General features: G+C 50.8%; 1 protein-coding gene across 1 annotated transcript in view; it reads right to left on the bottom strand.

Moving 5' to 3' along the window:
- Window positions 1-25,275, bottom strand: part of CSMD1 (CUB and Sushi multiple domains 1) — a 1,850,581-nt gene that overhangs the window by 217,927 nt on the left and 1,607,379 nt on the right. Inside the window, exons 34-38 of the mRNA XM_038560546.1 lie at window positions 19,925-20,119; window positions 14,592-14,708; window positions 8,920-9,033; window positions 7,208-7,303; window positions 154-357 (exon numbers count right to left, since the gene is read on the bottom strand). Of these exons, the coding sequence (XP_038416474.1) occupies window positions 154-357; window positions 7,208-7,303; window positions 8,920-9,033; window positions 14,592-14,708; window positions 19,925-20,119 (726 nt within the window). The remainder of the gene's footprint in view (window positions 1-153; window positions 358-7,207; window positions 7,304-8,919; window positions 9,034-14,591; window positions 14,709-19,924; window positions 20,120-25,275) is intronic.

Genomic DNA, 25,275 nt, shown 5'->3' with positions numbered 1-25,275 from the left:
TTCAGATAAAATGCGTTGCTCCGTAAGGAGGTCCGGGGGATGACCAGGCGGTGGAGACGAGGCAGGAGCACTGAAAAGCAGCTCTTCGGCCGGCTGCGAGGCTGGGCTGGACAGCCTGGCGCGGGTCATCACACCTGCTGGACACACGCTTACCTATGCAGCTCGGGATCGTGTCGTTCCACTGAGCTAGAGCGTTGGGCACGGACTGGCAGCGGATGGCAGTGGAGCCCTGGAGGAGGTACCCCGGGTTACACTCGAATCGGACGATCGAGCCCGCCGAAAACTCGGAGCCGATTCTCCTTCCGTATCTGGGCTCGGGGATGGAGCTGCACTGGGTATCGCTGGTTCGAGGAACCGCTGGAAGCAAAGCACACAACACAGCCCCTGTCTCTTCCCTGGGAAGCAAAATATTTCCTTGGAAGTTGAGTTGAGCCCAGAGAGAGTTGACGTTAATATAGGAATTAATAACGCCTTCTGCAATTTCTAGAGGGATGATTTGGGGGCCCTCCCCTCATCTGCATTTCATCCTCTTACCAGCCCCGAGGACCACCTTATAGTCTCATTCCAGACGAGGAAAATGTGGCATAAGGAGCATGAGTGCCTTATGAGAGTTGAGTGATATTCAGGCAGTTAAAATTAATTAAGCCTCCAAATCACTGTGCTCATGATAATGAGGTGACTGAGGATTGTACCTATTCTCAAAGACCTTGGAGTCTAGCGAGTACACGATGGCTATTGTGATGCAATAACAAAATTAAAAACGGAACTACCGAATGACCCGGCAACCTCACTTCGGGGTGTACCTCCAAACAAATATTAGAATCAGCACCTCAGAGAGAGCTCTCTCTGGCCCCACGTTCACTGCAGGACGATTTCCCAAGCCATGGAAACAACCTGCGTGCCCATCAACGGATGAAGGGAGAGGGAAAATGTTTTATATCCATGCAATGGAATATTATTTAGCCTTAAAAAAAGAAAGAAACTCTGCTGTTTTCAATGACACGGATGTTCCTCTATCTCCCGATCATAGTCAAGACGCGCCGCCCCACCCGGGCTCCCTGCCGGCACCCGGTCCGAAGCAAAGTCACGCTGCCTGCAGTCCTGTCCCAAATCACGCAGCACAGACCTCAACCCCATAACCAGCCCCTTCCGGAACTTTCCCTTGGAGACGCCTCAGGGTCTCCTTGGCGTGTGGCCCTCAGCGAGGCGGCCGGTAGAGACCCGAGCTTGTCTGATTACGGGTGTGTCCTTCCGGTCGTTGGGTGGAAGGCGCGGGCAGGTGAGCCTCCTGCCAGGATGGGGCGATGCATCTATTTGGGTTGTTCATTGGAATTCACCATCCGTGGGAGATTTATCTGTTTATCCAAAGGGCGGGGACAAAGTTGGAAAAATGCTTCCATCGCCAAAGACGTCCCATATGCCAAAGCCACTCTTCGAGGACCAGATCCAGCAGGCGGGCACCGGAAGCACCATGGAAGTCGGCGCGTCTCTCGTCCCCAGGACCCCGTCTCTCCTTTGGTGTGTGCGTCGCCTCCTTGCACCGAGCGGCCTTCTGCGAGAATGAGCTCCTACGCTCCGCTGCTCCCCGGCGATCCTCTGTGTTGGCACTGCTCTCCCTAAGGGGCCGGCGTCGGGCTGGGGATCGAGGCTGAGCAGGGATGGACACCACCAGGGAACCGCAGCCCGGCAGGCAGGCCCATGGAACGGAGGCCGCAGATGGTTCCGACCAAACCGCGCCCGAATCCAGCGCTCAAGTGTTGGCCGTCCGGAGGCCAAGTGCATGACGTCACATACCAGCAGCCGCAGGGGAAGCGGTTAAGGATACATCATCAGAAAGGCTCTTTTTTTTTTTTTTTTTTGATGACTAAAAACAGAATGCAGAATAACTGTGATATGATAACAAAAGATCGCTTCGAACTCCTACTTGTTGGGTTTCTGAATCTGAGGATGCCCGTTACAGCTGAACAAGCCGCGTGAGAGCAAAAAGGAAATGGATGAAAAATATCCCACGGAGGCTTCAACTCCCAAGAATTGTTTTCACCAAACTGAAGAAATATCCCTCCAGGGGCAACTTTTCTACTTGCCCTGACTTACAGGGAAGGCAAAGGCTCCTCACTGACGTAGGTGGGCTCGCACGCGGGGGCCCGGGGTGCAGGGGCCCGTGCGCGGCGACAACCGCACCACCAGGGTCATTCGGACACATGCCACCTTCGAGCTTTTCTTCATGAACTTCAAAATTTTCACTTTTTAAAGGGAAATAATAATAATAAGCCCCAAACACCTGCATTTGGATGAAATCGTGAAGGACGGTTTTTAGAGGAAGGGGCTTCCGAAGTGAGGGCACCAGCTGTGAGTCTGCAAAGGGGGCCAGAAGCGAGCAGAGCCCTCGGGCCGACGGCCGCCCCAGGTCTGGGGGGTCACACCGTGTGCGGCTCCTGGTGCTGTCGCCCGCCCTCGGGTCCTGCCCCTGCCCTGATGCTCCGGGAGCCGCGGACAGACGTTCGATCCTCTGTGCTCATCACCCTCTACCTCGTAGCAAAGTCGCACCTGCTGCAAAGCGGAACCGAAATCCACGCAGTGGAAAGCCGGCAGGGATGAGGACAGCCTGGAGGAGGAGGCGGTGGGCAGAGGGGTGAAGGCCCGGGGCGGGCCTCCCGGCCTCCCGCGCACGCACAGAAAGGGCACCCGTGGTAGGTCCGCCGCCCTCCCCCCGCCAACGCCCGCAGCCCAGGTCTGCACACGGGGCTCACTCATGGCTCCTCTATCTGAGCAGGTGCAACAACAGCAACAGCCATAATAATAGCAAACCCGGATGCACGTAGCAACCACTCGCCAAGCCTACGCGGGACAGTCCTTCCAGTGTCACTCAGTGACAGGGGACATTTCCCTTTCTCAAAATCACTCGGTTTTGGTGATGACAGGCCACGACCAGTCGGTGATTTCAAACACCGTCGCCGAACGACGAGCAAAACCTTGTGCTTCTTCGTTTGTGAAAAGTAGTGTGCGCTTTATAGACTCTTTATACAAAATGTGAATTTCTTAGGACTGGAAAACCTTACACTTTATGCCTTCTAACCAGAGACGAGGCCCGGGGAAGACCACCAAGGACGCGCAGGTACCTGCCAAGGAAGGGCCTCGAGCAAAGGAGACTTCAGTGTGGATTTTTCCTTCCCAAACTCGGAAAATGCGCTTCCACGTTTCTGGGTTGTTAATCGGTTCATTTGGAAGCTGAGGAAAGGGAGCGTTGCCCCGGGACGATTTCGGAACAGCAAAGGCCGAGCCCGTGCATCCGGGCGGCAGGAGGCTGTGCAGGGGGGCGGGGGTGAGCGTCACGGGTCCCGGGGTCCCCTCGGCCAATCTGACACGGGGCGGCCGGGACTGGGTGCCCACCGGCCGTGGGAAGTCGTGCACGGTGCGGAGGTTCGGTACTAAGACGTGGCCTCCTTTCCCCTTGAAGCATCCAGTAAGTTGGCCTGATGCACCGAGTTTGGCGGGAATGAGTTACTTCGAGGGAGCGTGAAGCAGAGTCGGCTCCACGGGCAATGCACAGGGGAACGGAGGAGGCGTCCCCACGGCCCCGCAGCCGGGCCTGAACAGACCGTGAGAGATGGTGTCACCGGGTCCTGCCCCGGGCACCGGCTGGGCTCCTGCTGCTCCGGTGCTGCTGCTCTAAGGTCACAGGGAGCCCACAAGGCAATGAAAGCCGCTCGGCAGAGCCGGGAGGGGCCTCCGAAGCCCGAGGGATCACGCCGCTCAGTTTGCTAAGAAGCAGCAGGTGCGTCACCACGGGCCGGGCTTCCTAGGATGACGGGAATTTTGATTTTCTCGTTGATCTAAGATTCCGTTGACTTCGGGGCTGATGCATGTTGGTGGAATGGCAACGTGCATCCCACCGTGCAGACCCCCCTACCGACTGTGGTCCTGCCAGGCCGGGTCTGGGGGCTGGGCCAGTGCACGGAAGCCTCGGCAGCCCTAGGGCTGGGCGGAGGGGCGGCGAGACCTCCTCCTGGGGGCCTCACGGGAGGCCCGAGGAGCTACTGGAGGAGCAAGGGGTGCTCCTGCCTCCATGGACGGGTGATGCTGCAGGACACGGGCTGCGGAGGCCGGGCCTGGAGCCCAAGTGCGGGACCGTCACAGACTCCCGGCGGGGGAGTCCCTGGACCAGTGTTCCTGGGAGGTTCTCACGGCGTCGCTGCCTCTAGATCCACCGGACGGGCACGGAGCCAGGCAGGCACCTGCTGAGTCAAGGGGGGGCGTTGCCCGAGGAGGACCGACGCCTGAGCCACCTGCTGGAAGAGGCGCTCCTCGCCGCTCAACACACGGCGTCCCGCTCGTCTCTGCCCACGCTGTGCTCAGACGCCTGGTGACCTGGGCATCGAGCAGGCTGCTCCACCCCTGAGGACGCGACGTCCTCGGGCATCGAGTTCAATAGCATCAAGCAGCAGAACGAAGCTCCTCACGGGTGCTGAGTCCTCACTGACCAACCGCCGCGGAGGAGCTATTTGAACCGCTGTATTATGGGGGAGTCCCCTGATCAGCCTTCTCTGGGGCGCGCCTGGGCTCTGATCACCCTCTTCCAAACACGCCCCTCTACCTCCAAGTCGCGTGGAAAGCACATGAGAAGGAACAGAGGCGTATGTTAATTAGGACACTGTAAATAAATGAATAATAATTAAAAAAAAGCCTTGCTACGTCCATTGAACCAGGGCAGCCCTGAGGGCCGGGCACAGGGCAAGACACAGGGGTCCTGGCCTCCCGCACCCCCAGCCGCTGCCCACTGGCCACAGGGGTCTCCAGCAGCTCCTGGAGACACAAGCTCGGTCGCCGGGGCTGGAGACCCCGTCCTCACGGACGCCAGGAGGGGCCTGTGCAATTTTAAGCTTGAATAACGTATGAAGGGATGAAGCCGTCAGTGTTACACACTTTCCAGGAAGTGTTTTTCTTTTTTTCCTTTTTTCTGTTTTTTTTTTTTTTTTTTTTTTTTTTTCCCAGGAAGTGTTTTTCTACAACAGATCGCACGACGTTTTTTTCTTGGCTTCCGTGCAACGTTCAAGTCAACTTTCCGTGTGTATCCAAGACTTCCCCGGGGGCTCCTGAGTGACTTATAAGTTGCATTCATGATTCTAGCTCTGTACTTCCAAAGGATTTAGCTTTGATAAAAAGACATCAATTTTTTTTTTTTTTTGCTTAAAATTACTGCAGGAACAAAGCAAGTAAAGGAGGTATAATGAGACTTTGTAAAATGGTGAGGATGTTGGAGTCCTTATATATTAAAGACGAGGAAAACATATCTATAAATGATTTTTTTCTTTCCACTTTTCTGTTTTTATTCACTGTAATGGTAATGTGTCACTTGAAACCAGGAAACGTATTTTTTAAATCATGACTTCTGACGATGACATTTGTCAACAGGATAGACACGGGGTCATTTGCCTCAAGTATTTTATTTGATCATCTGAATGATTTTCCGATCCTTATAAAAAAAATCAAAGAACACCCCTTATGAAGGCAGACAATGTCAGCAACTTGACGTTCTCTGGGATAAAATATGTACTTAAACCAAGTGGTCCAGTTTATTTATATGTCACCCCAATTCATCTTGGTTTGTAAATTGGCTTCTGTGAAATAACATACAATTATTTACAGAAAAGTAGGAGCAGGTAAGAGGTAAGCTGCCTACATTGGCCATTGTCCAATGAAGTCCATTAAAAATATTGCTTTTATTGTCTATATTTTAAGAAAAGGCACAATTTAGGACAATGCACCTAATTTTAACTCAGTAGCAACATCATTCAAGCAATTGCCACTTACACTGGGTTAGAGACTCTCCTCCTGTGGCTTGCCCGTCAGATTTTTTCCTACTCCTTTCTCATCGTTTTTTTTTTTTTTTAATTTTTGTTTATTTATGATAGTCACACAGAGAGAGAGAGAGAGAAAGAGAGAGGCAGAGCCATAGGCAGAGGGAGAAGCAGGCTCCATGCACCGGGAGCCCGACGTGGGACTCGATCCTGGGTCTCCAGGATCGTGCCCTGGGCCAAAGGCAGGCGCCAAACCGCTGCACCACCCAGGGATCCCTCTCATCGTTGTTTTAGGCCATCTTATTGCCGAACACTGAAGAGGTTTTATGGTGAAATATTTTATACTTTATTAAATAATTATTTTATAATTTATGGGTTTTATAAACATATTTCAAGGACTTGGAATTTGCAGTATGAGAGTATTATAGACGTTATAAATGAAATTACACGTTATTTTCCATAATATATATTTTTTATAAACATAATGATGCCGTCGAGCATGTTTTCCGAAGTCTCTATTAAAGGCCAGAAACGTTGCTAGGAAGTGATCGACCTCCACTTCTGAAGAAAATATTTAAGAGCAGTGAGTAATCTCTCCAGCCTCAAGCAAAACTGAGACCTAGAAAAACTAAGTATTTCTTCTTTTTTTGGAATACACAGTTTGTCTCTGCAGATGGTAATCTCTGTCACACTTCAAGCTCCACAGCCAATTCCAAGTTTACCCAGAGACCCTCTCTGTGCTTCTGAAACTGTATAAACAGTTTATATATATATATTTTCAAGTTCATGTAATGAATATTGCAAGATAAAGGTAAACTAGAAATAGGGGGAAAAATCCTCAAAATTTTTTTTAAGAAACTTTGTGCCATCTTAAACATTTTGAATAAGCTCCAGTTTCACAAATAAATATAAAAGAGTCAAAGTGCCAAGAGTTAATGGAACGCAAACAAATTAAAATAGGTATTTAGGGGGATGAGAGCTCGGATGGTATTTGGGGTTTTGTTTGATTTTGTTAAGTTGCTTTTTCAAGTAGTTTTCACAGGAAGATTTGGAAATGACTAATGTGGTTTAAAGGTATTTTATTGAAGCAGTTCCTGAAACCTCAACTATGACACACTTTGCCTAATTCCACAAAATATTATGACGTATGTGAAATCCTTTTGCAAAAGGTGAAGTGCTATACAGAGGGGATTTGTGTTTCCTGATGATGCCTCATCCAGATGAATGAGCTGTCACTGTGCCTTTGTAGTAGAAATATCATATTTCAGCATCAAAAAAGGTGATGATTTTTATCAAATTGTTTTATCATCAATATAGGACTACCCTCAACTTCCCAAATATCAGAAAAAAACCCAAGCCAGCCCCGCAGCCCAGATCCCGTTACCGCTCCTAAGCGCGCCGCACCTTACCTTGGTAAACGAAGTGGAAGCCGCGGGCGGACGCGCCGCTCTTGGCGCTGAACCGGAGGAGAATCTGGTTCGAGGTCGCCAAAGGCAGCGTTTCACCTAAGGGAGAAAGCAGAGGACACTCATGGGCGAGACAGGCCACACCTGCCGCGCGGAGGACGGTATTGCTGGGAACCGATGATGAACCCGGAATTTCGCATTTAGCTGTTGGACTTTTACCGACTCCCCCTCGGGCTTAGGGCCCGGATACACCACTTCCGTCAAGATTTTAAAACTGTTCTTGTCTATTCGTTCTGCCACGACGTCACTTTGACAACCGTGGCCTTCGTGCCTTCCTCCAAGGCCGGCTCTGCTAGGGGTCAGCCGACGCCGTGGGAAGTCGGGGAGTCAGACCCATCGCGGACTCGGCATCAACTTTATTTGACGATGACTTGCAAGGATTCTACTGAAATTGAGCAAGTCTGAATCCTCAAAAATACTAAAGCATTCCGGAAAAAAATAAAAACTAATGAAACGGTATTTCCACCTTTGACAGTAGCGCCAGGCCACAGGTACGACCCCTGTGTGTGCTGCCGAGGGGCACACGGGCGGCCCAGGTGAATCTGTCCCTATGGACCAGGATTTTAAATCTGTATCTTGTGATGCGTTTCGACACATCACATCAGTGGATGTTGGCAGAAAATGGCAAGACATGGGTCTCAAGACCGTTGGCTCGTGATGGGAAATCATCCAATCCCAACCTTGGTCGGCAAGAGTATGTGACGCACACGTAGACTGTAACTGGGTCGGTGGTGAGAAGACATCGGTGGTACGATCCCTGCTGCTTTGCTCGAGTGCGTACTATTCACCACTAAAACTGCTGCCTTGCTCAAGTGCGTACTATTCACCACTAAAACTGATGCCTTTTGGTGAATATCCATGTTTTTTGATAGGGAAAGACTCCACATGTGCTTTTAAATAAAAGTACAGCACAGGGGAGCCTGGCTGGCTCTGGTGGTGAAGCGTCTGCCTTGGGCACAAGTCGCGACCCTGGGGTCCCTGGTTGAGCCCCACGTCGGGCCCCCTGCTCAGCGGAGAGTCTGCTCCTCGCTCCGACCCTCACCCCACTCACCCCACTCGTGCTCTCTGTCTCTTTTTCAAATAAAGAATTTTTTTTAAATAAAAATAATGCATAAAGCCTGGGCTGTGAGGCAGCACCCCACGTTTGGTGAGGTCCCTCGCGGCCCCGTGCATGTATCTGCACACCCATGCACGCAGCGTGCTCACATACGAGCACGATGAGCTCTCTATGTACATCCGTACTTAAAGGCCGGCCACAATTTAGACCAAAGCACTGACCGTTTATCTCCTATAAGATTATGGGACAGAGAGGAGAAAATAGACGACACAGGGTCATTTGTCACCCCTTCTTTTTCTGATGTTTGTTACTGAGATGGGTGTTGTATTTTCTACGACCTTAGTAAGTAAGATGATGAAGGTCTGCGGTTCTACACGTGGGATAAAGATACAGCTGAAGTTTTGCATCAAAAATGAGGTCATAAAAAAAATGAGGTCATTAAAAAAATTAAAAAAAAATATAAATAAGGTCGTGCTAAACGAGCGGGCACATTCAAAGATGATCGCATTTCTCTTTCATGAGCAAGAAAAAACGAACGACGAGTCTGAACCTAGTCGTTCTGGCTAAGTGAACCCGACAGGCCTCCCCAGACGCTTACCTGAATGGGACCCGGAGAGTGAGCTGAGGAGTCTGGCCTGTGGGTGTGTCCCGTCAAATAATTCCGCCAAATCGTTGAGCGCCGTCTGGAAATAGGCAAACTGTCCAAACACCACTGCAAAACAGGGCGGGTGGGGGGGTTGGCACAGCGTAGCTTTTTCAAAAAAAGAAAGACACGGAGATCGGTTGTCCTATCGATGGATTCCTCCGAAGGGTCATGATCCTAAGAATCCTTGGGAAATCCTGAACTGGTTTTCTCCGGTGTCTAAGAGTTATCAGTTGCTTAAACAATTTCATTTTGCTTCTTGATGGCTTCACACTTAATAAAAGGAATAAAATACTGTTCCCTGTCTAGGTTGAATACTATTTTTTTTAAAAAGTAATGAGTTAGGATAGGAGAAAAATAGCCAGACAGAGGCTCCATTTATTTAAGAGCAGTTAATGGCATCTTTGAGGCACGAGGATCAAGGCACTTGTTGGTTTTAAAAACAAGCCAAACGATAAAAAGAAAAACTAAAAGCATGCCAATTTGGCCAAAACTTAAGATTCTTTACTTACGATTATCGTAAGGCCAAATTCATATGGACGTGATGCAGTTTATACGCAAATCAGCAACGTAGTAGAAAAATTAGTCGTTGTTATTCCAATGCACAGTTTTATTTATCTCAAAAGTGATATGAACATCACAAACACGCCTCCTCCAAGTAAAACGGGGCTGTGCAGTGCATTACTTCAAATTTATCGAATTTTTTTGTACTCAAGTCAACAAGAGCCTTCACAACATTTAGAGACACTTGTGACTTAGCACGTAGGCCGGGGGCATGTCACTCTCGTGTGTGTGGAAGGATTAAACTAGACTCATCCTGAATCGTCCGACGTGAGACATGGATGCGGGCATCTCCGTTATCAGGTCAGGATTCCAACAGAAGGATCAATGCAGGTGCTGGCAAAACGGAGGGGGTCTGGGTGTGGCCGCCTGTGCGTGTGTGTCCGCATGTGCACACGCCTCTCACGTGTGTGTGTCATATGCATCGCGTGCAGCACGGATGCCATAGGATATATGCGCAGCCATATACACGTATTTCGAGATTTTTATGATTGGAAGAATTAGAAGGAGGAAGAGAACTTCGTGATGTCAACATGGTTCTGGCTCCTACAATTCCTTTGTTCACAGCCTCCCCCCCCTACTGTTCCCCGGAATAAATCATCATGTTGGAGGCAGGACACTTGGTTTTTTTTCTTTTTTTTTTCCAATGTTTCAAAAGGGAATGGTGCACACATAATTTCAAGAAACCTGTACTGATTGATTGATTGATTGATTGATTGATTGATTTTAAGAGACTTTTAGGAGGCATCCACTGTATGCCAGACTCTGAAGATGAGCAGGACAGAGTCCCGGCCCCGGGGCCGTCACACACCAAGGTGCCCAGCGCTCCCGCAACGAATGCAGACTGAGGGGCCAACGTGGGGCTTCCTGGGCCAGCTGCCTGGGCTGCGTTCAGGGCCGGGGGGGAGGTGGGGTGCCCCGAGGAGCGGACGGCTGCCAAGAGCGACAGGTGCTCACTGCTGTGGCCGCTGTGGCGAGGGGCGACCGTGAAGGGGGGAGGGAAGGGGCTGTAGGACATGAGCCACGGGGCAGCCGCTCCTCGCTCGGGGGCCAGGGGGCTGTCCAGGTCGGACGGGGGACACAGCAGGATCGCTGGTCCTCAGAGCAGGAGAACCGAAACCCTGCCGTGTAAGAATGGGGTGCAGGCCATTTATTCCAGCAGGTGAACATGAAGGGTCAGATTCTGCCCGTGATGAATGTGGCCAAGGGTGTGGGCGGGCGCTCAGCTACGGAGGGGAGGAGAGCGATTAGGGAGCAAGGCCTCCGCAGCCCGAGGCTGTAGGGCCAGGAAGACACACCTAAATATGTGGGGTTTCCTCCTGGGCAAAACAGGGAGGGAAGGATGCACATCGAGGTGTTTCCGTGATCAGAGCTTTGTTTTAGGAAGGATACTTTGGTGATGCTTTTGGGTGAAAATAGGGAGAGGACTAGGATAAGGACTGGGGTAAGGCCTGGGGTAAGGACTGGGGTAAGGCCCGGGTAAGGACCGGGTAAGGATGGGGTAAGGACGGGGTAAGGCCCGGGTAAGGCCTGGGGTAAGGACCGGGGTAAGGATGGGGTAAGGACTGGGTAGGACTGGGGTAAGGCCTGGGGTAAGGACCGGGGTAAGGACGGGATAAGGACGGGGTAAGGACCAGTGTAAGGATGGGGTAAGGACAGGGTAAGGACCAGGTAAGGCCTGGGGTAAGGACCGGGGTAAGGACGGGATAAGGACGGGGTAAGGACCGGAGTAAGGATGGGGTAAGGACAGGGTAAGGACAGGGTAAGATCTGGGTAAGAACCTGGGTAAGGACTGGGTAAGGACCGGGGTAAGGGTGGGGTAAGGACCGGGGTAAGAACCAGGTAAGGACTGGGGTAAGGCCCAGGTAAGGCCCAGGGTAAGGACAGGGGTAAGGCCAGGGGTAAGGACAGGGGTAAGGCCAGGGGTAAGGACTGGGGTAAATATGGGGTAAGGCTGGGGTAAGGACTGGGGTAAGGCCGGGTACGGCCCTGGGTAAGGACCAGGGTAAGGACCAGGTAAGGTCCGGGGTAAGGACTGGGTAAGGCCTGGGGTAGTGCCTGGGGTAAGGCCTGGGGTAAGGACTAGGGTAAGGACCAGGTAAGGCCTGGGGCAAGGACCAGGGTAAGGACCAGGGTAAGGACCAGGTAATGCCCGGGGTATCCCACGACCCTCCTGACCCGTCCTGCCCGTCGAGAGCCTGTTTTCCCCGATGCCCCTTCCCATGGCGCGATGCACCCCAGGAGCTGCCGCGGGATTTAAAGGGTGGGCATTTCACGGGCTTGGATTTGTTTTATTCCTCTCGGCCCTTGCGACAACTGTTGAACCAATTATTGAATTAATTTATGTCCCAGGAAAAGAGTAAAAAAAGTGAAGAAAGTGTGAGACAAGACAGTATAGATTTTCACTAAATGTATAACTCCTTTCTGTATAACTCCTTTAATCTAAAATTAGGATTCTCTGCCTGGATTGGATGTGATCAATGGATATCATTAAACATTTCAAACCGGGAAGCTACGATCGCTATTTGGGATGGAGGTGAGACGGCATTTTTCTGTTGAAAAATCCTAACTGCGTGGTGACAATTCAGTGGGTTTTGAAGCAGCCCCAGATCGCAGGACACGGCTGCTGCGTTCCACTGGGATAAATACGTTCTGTCGCACGTCCGTGAGCAAAAATAAGAGGAATGTTCACGGGGGGGAGAGTAATTGGAGGATGTTGGGAGCACTCAGGTGGGCGGCGGGAAGGAGCGGGGACAACCGAGGGACGCTGCTTTCGGAGCGGGTCCCGCACCAAGGCGAGAGCTGGGGGCTACTCTGGGCCGTGCCGCCGGCTTATGATGACAGGACGTCCTCGGGAGCCCCGTCCTGCCGGTGCCTGCCCTCCGCCTGCAGCACGCTGGCCCCCTCCCGGCCCTACAGCTCGGGCTGTCGCCGGCTCCGGAGACGAGCCGGCCCGGCACCCATCGCCGTCGGCAGCGCCCGGGGCAGACACCGACCGCGTGGGTCAGGGACCAGCAGGGACGTCACGAGGGCCTGGGGCTGAAGCCCCTCAGGCAGTCAGTGGGGGCAGCTTCCCACGAGCTCCCAGGGGCCTCGGGAGGAAAACCAGAGGGTTCCCCCGAACCGTGTGCGCCTCCCGCCGCCTCCTGACCTGCCCGGAGCCTCCCTGCCAGGAGCTTGTGCCTCTTACAGGGTTTCCCTCCAACAAGCGCTAACCTTAGGATTTCTGTACCTTTGCTTTAGTCTATGAGTGGGTGGCTGGTATGTGAATGTGAAGACCACAAAACACAAACCACCCAAACCAAACCAAACCAACAAACAGAACTTAACTATGTAGACTTTAAAATTTTACTATTGGGGGGAAAAGCTAGTCTATAAAGTCATAAAAAGCTTCTACGTGGTTTACTGCAGGAGAGCGCGCAAAGGCTAAGTGGCTTCGGTGGCGCAGGGGAGACGGGGGCAGCGCAGGGGAGACAGGGGCGATGCAGGTAAGATGGAGCAGTGCAGGGGACACAGGGGCAGCACAGGTGTGACGGGAGCAGTGCAGGTGTGACGGGGCAGCACAGGTGAGACGGGGAAGCGCAGGTGAGACAGAGCAGTGCAGGTGAGACGGGGGCAGTGCAGGTGAGATGGGGGCAGTGCAGGGGAGACGGGGGCAGCGCAGGGGAGACGGGGGCAATGCAGGTAAGATGGAGCAGTGCAGGGGACACAGGGGCAGCACAGGTGTGACGGGAGCAGTGCAAGTGAGACAGGGGCAGTGCAGGTGTGACGGGGCAGCACAGGTGAGACGGGAGCGCAGGTGAGATGGGGCAGCACAGGTGAGATGGAAGAGCACAGATGAGACAGAGCAGTGCAGGTGAGACGGGGGCAGCGCAGGTGAGGGGGGGCAGTGCAGGTGAGAGGGGGGCAGCGCAGGTGAGATGGAAGAGCACAGGTGAGATGGAGCAGTGCAGTTGAGATGGGGCAGCACAGGTGAGAGGGGAGCAGTGCAGGTGAGATGGGGTCAGCACAGGTGAGACGGGGGCAGCGCAGGTGAGATAGGGCAGCACAGGTGAGACGGAAGAGCGCAGGTGAGACGGAGCAGTGCAGGTGAGACGGAGCAACACAGGTGAAAGGGGAGCAGTGCAGGTGAGACAGGGCAGCACGGGTGAGACGGGGTCAGCGCAGGTGAGATGGGGCAGCGCAGGTGAGACGGAAGAGGGCAGGTGAGACAGAGCAGTGCAGGTGAGACGAGGCAGCACAGGTGAGAGGGGGGCAGTGCAGGTGAGATGGAGTCAGCACAGGTGAGATGGGGGCAGCACAGGTGAGATGGAAGAGCGCAGGTGAGATGGAGCAGTGCAGGTGAGACGGGTCAGTGCAGGTGAGATGGGGGCAGTGCAGGTGAGAGGAGAGCAGTGCAGGTGAGACGGAGCAGTGCAGGTGAGATGGGGCAACACAGGTGAAAGGGGAGCAGTGCAGGTGAGACGGGGCAGCGCAGGTGAGATGGAAGAGCACAGGTGAGACAGAGCAGTGCAGGTGAGATGGGGCAGCGCAGGTGAGAGGGGAGCAGCGCAGGTGAGTCGGGGGCAGCAGGCATTCAGCTGTGGCGGCAGGTGCGCTGAGCCAGGCCCCCTGGGGAGGCAACCCCGGGTCAGCCGGTGGTGCCCGGCAGCGGAGGGTGGGAGGGAGGCCGCGGGAGGCCCGGGGAGTCTCACACCTCAGAGTGTCATCCCTCGGGGGTGGGGTGTCACCGGCCCAGGGGTTTCCGTCATGTGTGTGCCGGGTGACACAGGGTGTGCCCTCGCCCCCGCACGCCCACCTTCCCTGGGGAAAGATGCGTTCACAGGAAAGTAGAGCAAGGCCGAACGTGCTCTCCGAGTTTTCTGGATCCCACCCTCAGCAGAGCGTGTCCCCGTGGAGAGCGGCTCGCGGCGGGAGCTCCGTACCCCCAGGAGCCCGCCGCCGCGCTGCCACCCATCCCCTTGGACACGATTCTGCTGCATCAGGAGCCGAAGCACCGGGTTACCCGATGACACGGAACTTGGGGGACCAAGCGCGGCGACGAGCGAGCCCCGAGGGCAACTCACCGAACTCCTTGGGCACCGAGATGGAGTAGATGCACGTCTGGCCGGCCGTGTAGTTGTGCGGGTAGTTCGGCGACAGGACGACGCCCTCGGATCCCGCGTACTGGCCTCCGCAGGGAGCTGCAGGCAGAGGCGGCCCGTGAGCGCGGCAGCCAGGTGACAGGGCGGCCCGGCCCGGGGGGATGGAGGGCGGCGGCGCTCACGGCCGGGACAACTGGCCCGGCTGCACGCTGTGGGGAGCGCGGTCGCCAGGGCTGCAGGTGCCACCGGGTGAGCAGCGCAGGTGGAGTCACGCGGGGCTGCGACGCTCCAACCCTCCCGGGCCGTCATCCTGCTCCTGTGACAGCGACAGGGACGGTCTCCGATTTCTACTGCTTTGCGTCACGACAGGGCTCGGGGGAAATCAATGTCTGCTGCTGTCCTCTGGCGGCCGCTCGACTTGGTGCCTCGCGGGGTCGGGGCAAGCGTAACACGCCAAGGACTGGGGTGTCTGAGTCTCTCCCTGTGAGCGTGGCTTGAGCCCACTGGGTCCCTAAGCAGGGGGTGGGGGTCGGGCTGCGCCTGTCCTGGTTTCCCCTCTGGTCACTGCATTCTCTGGGCCGTTTGCCGAGAAATCACCAGGCACAGAAGCTCCACCTTAGCCCGGACGCCCTCGGGCCCCCAGGGCCCTGGGCACCTGCCCGCACTCCGGCCCCCCATCACCTCCGCCCGCCCGCCCGAGGGCCCGGCGTTTCAGCAGAGAAAGTCTCTATTTCTACGACTTGGCCTTCTCCGCGGGAGACTTCCCCAGCCCTAGGAGGGGGCGGCCGTGCGGCCGAGGAGCAGCCATCAGCACACCCTGAGGGCCCAGGTGATGGGCTTTCTCCACAATTAGTAAAGCTCCTGGGAGTTCCCGACCCCAACATCGAGCCCCCCGCTCGGGGTTTGCGAGATGCCGAAGCCGTAGCCACAACGGGGGGGACCCGCGCACCTCTCCTCCGTGTCGGAGCAAAGGAGCTTGTGCGTCCGACAGCTTTGATCTGTGATCGGCAGGTAGAGATTTTATTTGACTAAACTAAGCGGGGTCTCCGTGCTGATGTCTTAATTCAGAATGATTTCATCCTTGTGATGCACTTCCATTGACATTTTTACGATTCTAGATAGAAAAATGTTATTTTAACTTCTTGATGTAAGTTAAACTCCCAAGCTGCATACTTTGCGTGAAATGCTGGGTGACTCGTTCTACTAGTTTAGATAAGTTTCTGAAATTTTTTTTTTTTCCACCTCGTCCATATAAGCGTAATCGGGATATTTCGGGACATTTTTTTTCCTTAAGAGCTTAAAGCTCAAGTTTTACAAAGTAAGTCCCAATAAAGAATAGAAATTTATCTTTTTTTCAAGCAGATAGTTGTGCAAATGCCCCCCCCCCTCTTTTTTCCATCTAGAAAACTCATCCAGTTCAAATTTTAAGGCACACATATAGAAAAAAAATAATAAAAGTAAATCATCGCTGGGGTAACATCTGGATGCCCAAATTATCAGACAGGCAGAAATCTTATCAAGGACACTGTCTGATGATTTTGTGAAAGAATAACTGCAAATATTTATTTTGTTCAAGGATAGGATGAAAGAGGAGTATTTTATAACAGAAGACATTAAAAAAAAAAAAAAAGATGAAAGGAAACTGACCTGTCATTTTAGGTCTACTGCTTCCTTGATAGGTAGTGTTATGCCTACATACATTTGTCCTCAGACACTAAAGATAAGCATCAAAACTGTGTATTTCCAACATAACCAAACATTTGTGAAAATGATAAAAAATATGTTGAGAACTTTCATTTCATTCTCAATAATTATTCTGTCTATATCACTGTGTTGACCTAAGAAATAGATGGGTATGGGTTTTTCCATAGTAGAAATTATTTAATATTAATGTGATAAAAGAAAAAAATAGATTATGTGCTTACTCTTTGCTAATTAATATATCACATGGATCGTTTCCTAAATGAATAAAGAGTTGCAACAGCACCATTGTCGATGGCGACAAGAAACCTACTCATCCACCTGGTTAACTGGCATGTAGGTCTCATATGCAAAAGGCAAAAAAAAAAAAAAAAAAGCAAAAATAAAGTCAAAATAAAGTAAAAAAAAAAGGCAAAAAAAAAGGCCAAAAAAAAAGGCCAAAAAAAAAAAAAAGGCAAAAAAATGCAACCGAGTTGAATATAGACCAAAAAACAGAACAGCAAACGTCCTGACCCACGAAAGGGGATCCAGACTGTTCCAAATTCAGTTCTTACTTTATAGTAAATTTCAGTGAAGAAAAACTGTAGGTGACAGATGAATCACCAAGAAAAAAAAATCAAATCCTACATTGAAAACACACCCGTCCAAACACACTGCCTGCACCCCACAGTGTACGAGCTGTCGAAACGTAGAAAAATGCAGCGGAAGTCCCCTGGTTTACTTGGTCATCTGAGGGATCCACAGATACCGATTCGTGCATTAAATGTGCTCTTCTGCACGACAGATCCAGAGTAAGCTAGGCGGGAGGTAATTTCTGGTTTAATGGTTTGGAATTTTGAGTTTTACTGAAATGTAAACAAAGAGCATAAATAAAAATTTATGTTTTATGCAATTCGAAGAATGGTCAGTAGAAATTGTGCTTGATTTTACAGGTCTTCAAATACGGAAAAAGAAATAGTCCCCATGTGACTTTATTCATGTCTGTTCTATGGCTGGGCTGTTTATTATCATTCCTCCGTAAGTTCAAATGTTTTTTTAAGTTTCGGACGTAGTTCCCACAGCATTATTATTTAACGAAGTCTAAGTCTCAACTTCTGTCTTATTTTTCCTTGGGTCCCCGTATATACTCCCTACAGAGATCTCCGAAGACGGATATGGACACACCTGGGGAGTACAGATCATATAATGGAACACAAGAAAAAAAAATTAGAACTTTTATCCCAAGTCGCACCTTTTTAAATGTCTATGTTCCTGCATTATGTGGGTGGCACGCCTGCTGGGAATGTGAGCGTGTGTGAATGCACTGGAGACACGGGGACTCCACGCTCAACTGTCACATGCCGACTGGATGTGATCAAGAGTCTGGATCATTGCCCTTTGTTTTGTGAAAGCAATGGTGTGAGCCCTTTACACATAGATTAAAACGTACGTATAGAATCAAGATGCTCTATTTCCAGAGCACCTACTTTGCTGGAGAGCCGTATGCATATCCCATTAAATCCCCCAACACTGGCGAGGTCGGTGTTACCCTCTGAGCGCTGGCTGGTGAAGCCAGGACTTGGCCGCCTCTAGATGGGTGACCCCAGGGCCTCTGCTCCAGCCCCACCCCGGGAACCTCGTTCCCAAAGCATGAGGGTCCTCAAGCCGTAGGCGGGTAGCTTGTGGGCAGCCCGTGACCCGGGGCCGGGGCCCATGGGTGTGCACTCCCCGGGCCCTTCAGGCGCTAGGAGGCTGGCGGCAGCCAGCTGGAGGCCCTCCTGCAGGACAGGTGTCGCCCACAGGACCCCTCCCGGGTGGAGGCCCGAGCTCACATCTTAGCCTCCCGGCTGCGCTGTCTGGAGGCCCTCGGCCTTCCCTCCTGCGAGTGGGCGCCACCAAGGGGGACTCGCAACATGTACGTCGTTAAATGTCCCAAAGCGACTCACACAATAATTTAAATGTGTAGCCGTGCAGCAGTTTTCATTAAATAGATCCATGGAGGGGCACCTGGGGGCTCAGTGGTTGAGCGTTGGCCTCCGGCTCGGGGCATGATCTCAGGGTCCTGGGATCGAGTCCCGTGTCGGGCTCCCTGCTCAGCCAGGAGTCAGCTTCTCCCTCACCTGCTGCTCCTCCTGCTAGTGCTCTCTCTCTCTCTCTCTCTTTCTCTCACTCTCTTGCTCTCCCCCAAACAAATAAGCAAAATCTAAAAAATAACGGATCTACGGAAAGCACAGATTCATAAACTGGGCTTTTGATCATGATTTAAAAAACAAAACAAAAATAACTTACACTGCCTAGAGCTGAAGATCTACAAAATCCCCTTATAAATTTGCTTTTTATATATGCAGATTATTGTTTGCATATATATGTATCTATATCATGTGCACGATAAACATATATTTAATATATATTTAATATAATATATATATTTAATATATATTTAATATATATATTAAATACATTTAATATATTTGTCTATTGAATCTAATGTACTTTTTCTAATGTATTTATTTAAATATTTAAGCATATTTTAATATATATTATATGGTTATATGTTTATATATTACCTACACTATAAATAAATTGTATATATGTTTACTGTATGTCTATAGGGTATTTCCCTTTATGTATATATGCGTAAAGAGTAATTTACATATGTAATAAGTGATTTTCAAATTTTCAAATGCAAAAAGTAACAGTAAACATCGAAACAGAAGTTTTAGGTGTTTTTTAAGAATTGGAGATGAATGATGTTTCTCAGGTCTTTCCAAATCTATGAGGTTCTCGGGCATTTTGTGAGCACATTATTTATATTCTATAAAGGGCACTTGCATTTTAAATGTGGTTAATATAAGATGTTAATATTGTGTGGGGGGTGAGTTTGGGGTTAAGTGCAACACATCTAACTAAACTGGTCCATGAGTTCATCCCAAAATAACTCGGAAATCATTTTTTTTCTGCTAAAAACCATGGGGTTTTAGCATCTTCTTTTTAATGGGCATCATTCTAGGAGTAGAGGGTACAAGTCTCCCACTGGAGTTTTGTCTGGAGGCCCCGATGCACCCACGCACGGGAGTACCACGCACGGCAGGGCCAGCACCCGACAACCTGGGCTGCCTCCACGTCCCTGCGCTGCCCTGGCTGCAGGGCGGCTCCGTGCCTGTTACTACGCGGCCTTAAGAACGTAATGCCCATCCACAGAGTGACGACAATTGGTACTTGGGGGGGAAATGACACATAAATGTATAGAGAGCGAGAGACAGAGACAGAGCGGGAGAGGCCCAGGGAGACCCAGGGAGACCCAGGGAGACCCAGGGACATGACAGAGTCGGAGGCAGAAGGGTTGCAGCTAGACACCGGCGGCGAGCAGCTCTTAGGGACGCTGGGCCTAGACTCCCCAACCCAGAGGTCAGGGGTGCTGGACAAGCCAGCAGAGATGGGGATCGGCCTTCTTCCAGAGGCGCACACAGGGGCCCCTACACGGGCATGTCAGGTGGTCGAGCATGGGGAGGACCTGGTCCATGCAACAGGCCAGGATGGGGAGGACCCTCACCCCCGGGGCAGACGGAGCGGTGACGGGTGGCGGCGTTGGGAGACGAGCCGCGCCCTCACCCAGGGGGGCCCCGACCCCGTACCGTTGCAGGAGGGCAGCGCGCGGCTCCAGGCGGGCTTCCCGTCCGCTCCGATCACGCACGTGATGGACGAGGGGTCGACGATCTTGTAGCCGGAGTCACACTGGTAGGTGACGGTGGAGCCAAGCTTGAAGTCGACGCCAATCCTTGTCCCGTTCATTATGTTCCCGGGGTCGAAGCAGGCTTCCCGCGGCTTCTCTGTGGAAGAACAGAGGCCAGCTCCGTGAGGCCAGGAGGCCATCCCTCCGTCGGGCTGCTTACCCTTCTGTGTAGGGCCTCGGACGGCGCTGGGGGATGAGAAAGGCTCCACGAGTATCCCCAGGCCGACCCATGACCAAGTGACTAGTTCATCATCAAGTGGGCATTAATAGCGGTACGTCCTGAAAATGATGGCCACGTCAACAGCGGCCAGCCAGTAATTAAATATCATACAAGAAGAGGAAAAACTCCTGTTTAATAAAATCATTTATTTTTTTTAACCACGTTACTCAAGAATTGCTTTGAATTACTTTCATCGAAGTTAAAAAGAAATACAGACTTATTTTCTAATGCATCCCCCGCAACACACACACACACACACTCTGGATTACAGCACTCAGCCAAGGACACCGACTCTGGAAAAGTCGAGGTCATTTTCGACCCGTGTGCTCAGGTCACATTCACGTGAAACCACAGCACGCGTGGGGCAGCGGGGAGAGAAGTCGGCCTCTCGGGAAGGCCGGCTGGGTCCCTGGGTGCTAAGCGCACTGTCGGACCCCGGTGGCCGTGGGCAGGGGGAGGCCAAGCAAGGGAAGGGGCGGGTTCCTGGGCTCCCACTGCGCTTCCGAGGCCAGTGCACGCTCCCGGGGAGGCACCGACGGGCCCACGCCCAGCATCTGCCCACCCCGCCTGCAGGAGCTGTGACCCCAGGGCCCTTCCACCGCGGCCGCCGGGCCGGGCGCTGCGGGCTGTACCTCTGCTCCTCATTCGGCGAGGATGGTCGCCGGCCTCCTTAAGTCTTGGGAGTCTGAAGCTCAAGAGAAGTTCAAAAACATTCACTGAAAACCTGTCTTTTCCCAAATATATATACAAAACGGTCTTGTTTTGTTTTTTGTTTTTTTGTGTTTTTTTTTTTTGTCCCCTCTGAGACTTGTAGGTATATGGTTGATTCCAGTCAACTTTCGGTAACCTTAGTATTTTAAATGTCTTTATATTCAATAGATCTCCTAAAATACCCCTGTACGTTTTCCTACATATTCCAGCAAATGTATCGTTACATCGCCCAGCGTTTCGTCATCTGAACTGCTTCCTGCTTATGCAAGTCAACAGCCTTGACGCCATCACCTAAGATCCTGGTGATGCCAGAAGGCTCTAGAAATGAACTTTTGTAGATCTTCACGTGATCGATAGAGAAGTTACCTGAGATCGTCATCTTCAATTTTTAGCTGAAAGTCATAAAACTACAGTTTGACTTCTGAGAGAGAGAGAGAGAGAGAGGGAGAGAGAATGGGGTCGTTCACATCAGTTCATGCGCAAGGACAGCGTGAGTGGATAAAATGAGCCTGTTTTTGCTCTTTCCTCTTGGCTCAACGCTCCTTCCCACTGCAGAAAGTTTATACCTGTCAGGTCCTTCATTCATTGTACAAAATCCAGGGCTGACCACCCATATACAGGATCTCTGAAAATTATAAGCGGTAGACTGAATTTTTTTTGGCTGGGATTAATGCTGATCCCTATTTAAATGGTTTTTCTTACTGATTGTCTATGTGGTGCTCATTACTGATTCTACAAACTCATCTTTGGAGGAAGGGCATCCTGAGAGATTGTGCAGATATGCATGAAAGGTGAATGATGAAATGAGCTTTTTTAAAATTTTTTTTGAAATGAGCTTTGAAAACTGTGCTCTGTACAATCTCTCAGGAATGGATGTACATAGAGGGAGGGAAGAAAAGCACAAAGGTTGGGAAGTTTTGCAGGAAGAAAAAGGAGGCCTGTTAACTATATTTATTCCACATTTTCTATTATATTTATAATGACCTACGTGTCAACATCAGCCAAACAGAGCTCTCTTTGGCCATTGTTGACTTAATCTTGATGTGGATAAAAGAGAGGGTTGGTCGGGACCCCTGGGTGGCGCAGCGGTTTGGCGCCTGCCTTTGGCCCAGGGCGCGATCCTGGAGACCCGGGATCGAATCCCATGTCGGGCTCCCGGTGCATGGAGCCTGCTTCTCCCTCTGCTTGTGTCTCTGCCTCTGCCTCTCTCTCTCTCTCTCTCTCTCTCTCTGTGACTATCATAAATAAATAAAAATTAAAAAAAAAAAAAAGAGAGGGTTGGTCAGGAAGGTTTCCTGGAGGACATCATGCCCCTGGGGTCCCGGAAATCAAGCCCCAAGTCAGGCTCTCTGCTCAGCAAGGAGCCTGCTCCTCCTTCTCCCTCTGCCTTTCCCTCCTGCTTGTGCTCTCTCACTCACTCTCAAATAAATAAATTAAATCTTAAAAAAAAAACAAACAAACAGAAGCTAAAAATAACTTCAATGCCCTCAAAAGGAAAATACATAAATAAATTAGGATATAAACCATACAAGAAAAAAAATTTCTCGATTCTTAAGACTCTCCTATGCTAATTTAATTACATACCTTGGCTAAAATGCAATATATACTAAAATATTATATATTATTTTATTAGATACTATAATATATATTATTATATCAAACATCAGAATATATCACTATATATTACATATTATCATAATATATACTATATTATCACATTATAATATATTATCATATATATTATATTATTACATTACACATTACATATTATGTTTTTATAAATACTGCATTTTAACCAAAGTATGTAAATGAAAGCAGATGTCTATATAAATAAATGTATATTATATGAGTGTATAATTCATGTTAACATTTAAACGATAGTACATATTATTTTGTGTAAAATGATATAAAACTCTTTGCGTGCTGCTCTACTGCTGGCACCGGAGCCCATCCCTGAGAATTCTGTATTGTTGGAACCACTACTCGCATCATTTTGTTGAAAGCGGGTTTGGATATTTTGAAGGGTAGGTGATGTTCTGTTAATTCCCTGTAGCTGCGTAAATCCCATATAGGGCCTAGAACATTTATTTTAGGCAGGGAAGGAAGGACTGCAGAATACCGCAGGCACTGAGGGGTCGCCCCCCTCGCGGTTTCCCGCCGTGAGCACAGCGCCCTGAGCGTCTGGAAGACTCGAGCCCTGGTCCAGGCCGTACTGTTCTCTTCATACACAGCAGCCGCGTCCCCAGGCCCCCAGGAACGGCTGCAACCGCAGATAGCACCACACCCTACAAATACTTCGTTTTGTCCTATATGCACACCCATGGCAGTTTGATGTATGAATGAGGCAGGATAAGAGATTAGCAGCGATAACTAATCATCAGATAGGCCAGTTATAGCAATACGCTGTAGTAGAATTTCCGTGACTGTGGGCTCCCTCCCTCGAATGTCTCCTCGCCCTGTCCTCACCCCTCCTCTTGGGACGATGGGAGACGTAAGGCGAGCGGCCTAGACGTGGTGACGCAGCTCAGGCTGCAGGTGACCCGAGTCTGCCGCCCAGGGGCGGGGCATCTGCTCCAGGACAGGGGGTGGCCGGGGCACCCGGACCGGGACGCGGGAAGCACCCAGAGCCAGGGGACCGCCATCCAGGCCCGTTGCCTTCCCAGCCTCTTCAATCACGTTTTGCACCGACCTCTTTCAGTCTGCTTTACCGTTTGCTTCCACGCCCCTGACACGACTGTCCGCTCGGTGTCACCCCCCTAGGCGCCCGACGGCTGGGCTTTTCTTCGTTTCTCCAGATGCACGGCGTCCTAACCCCTGCTGCCATTCACCCAGCTGTCAGCTCCGGGGGTGTCGCCACAAATCACAGAGCCCGTTTCTGCTTACGTTTTGTCACCGTTTCTAACGCAATGACTTCATGCCGTGCGGGGTTTTGCCCTAGTCCCCGTCCCTTCTCCCACAGGGGCCCGTCTGCGTGTCCCTGCCCAGGGGCCAGAGGCGGCAGCTCAGGGAGACAGCTGGAACGCTCCTGCACAGGACGCCGAGAGCTTGGCTGCTTCTCGGCCCCTCCGGGTGCACCTGCCAGGGCGGGCCTAGGGGCTGCCACCGCCCCCCCATGTCTACGGCTGGGTTCGTTGGCTCACAGCCTCTCCTGGAGAGCTCCGCAAGCATGAGGCGCTACAGCCCCCACACGGATGGCATCCTCACCCCCAGGACCCCACGCAAAACATGCAGGTCGCTCTTGCGATCCTCGTTCAGCCCCGCATTCATCATTCACCCTAGAATGCCCGGGAGAGTACACGGTGTCCAAGGAGGCAGTGACACGCGTACATCTCTGTACTTAGAGGAAGGGCGCTGCTTCTGAAGATGCACCGGGGAATGGGCATCGTCGTGGCGAGGTGCACTGCCCTGAGTTCTCGTCACTACAGAAACCACCTGATGATACCGGAAACGCTTGAAAGTTCTGCTTTCCCTCATTCATAAGCATTAACAGATCCCATCTCCAAAGCACAAGAACTCCTGTAATTGCCGAATTGATTAATAATTTTTTTTCCTATTGTACATTTCAAAAAGGATCAGTGAGTTTGTAGGTTTTGGCATTTAGAGGGAAATATACGAATTTCCTACTTAAAACCACGTAAAGAGATACAAGTCCAGGGAAGAGTTAACAGGGATGAAGCATGTTTTATATTTTCTTTGACAATATAATAACTAGTTATAGGTAACTCAAAAGTTTAAAAAATACATATTTTCATCATTTTTAATAAAGCACTCGCTACTGTGAATTGATATTTCATTAAGTCCTTTTCTCTAATTCTTAGTAATATGTCTTGCATTTTCTTTGTCCACATGAAAAGTGGATTTGAAAAGCACGTAAGTATTTTCATTGACCCACAGTAAATGATTAGTAGGATGGTTTTTGATTGTGAGTTTGTTTCTGTCTGTTTTTTTTTTTTCCTGGCTATTTGGTGACCGGGGATGGTGGACACCCCCATGTGGTGACCACACAAGGAATCTCCACCTAGACTAGAGCTTCTCATAGGACCAATGCCCATGGGTGGTGGACTGGGGGGAAGGCCACAAATATTACACATTGAAAAACATGGAGATAAAACCATGTTATTTTGATGTACTTAGTCATTCTGATGAAATAAATTGAAAGATATTAACACAATTCTTAGTAGTAATTCCTAAATGCCATCAAATCCCTCATTACAGAAATCATAATTTCTTTTTACATGGTCGTAAGTTTGGGGGAAAAGAAATTATTCATTTTTCTTCTTCTTCTTTATTCTTGAGTTCTTTCTGTCTGGATGGGGCGTAAG

Source organism: Canis lupus, chromosome 16 (genome assembly GCF_011100685.1).
Source record: "Canis lupus familiaris isolate Mischka breed German Shepherd chromosome 16, alternate assembly UU_Cfam_GSD_1.0, whole genome shotgun sequence".
Lineage (NCBI taxonomy): Eukaryota > Metazoa > Chordata > Mammalia > Carnivora > Canidae > Canis > Canis lupus.
The sequence above is the reverse complement of the archived record's forward strand: the minus strand, read 5'-3'. Positions and strand labels throughout refer to the sequence as shown.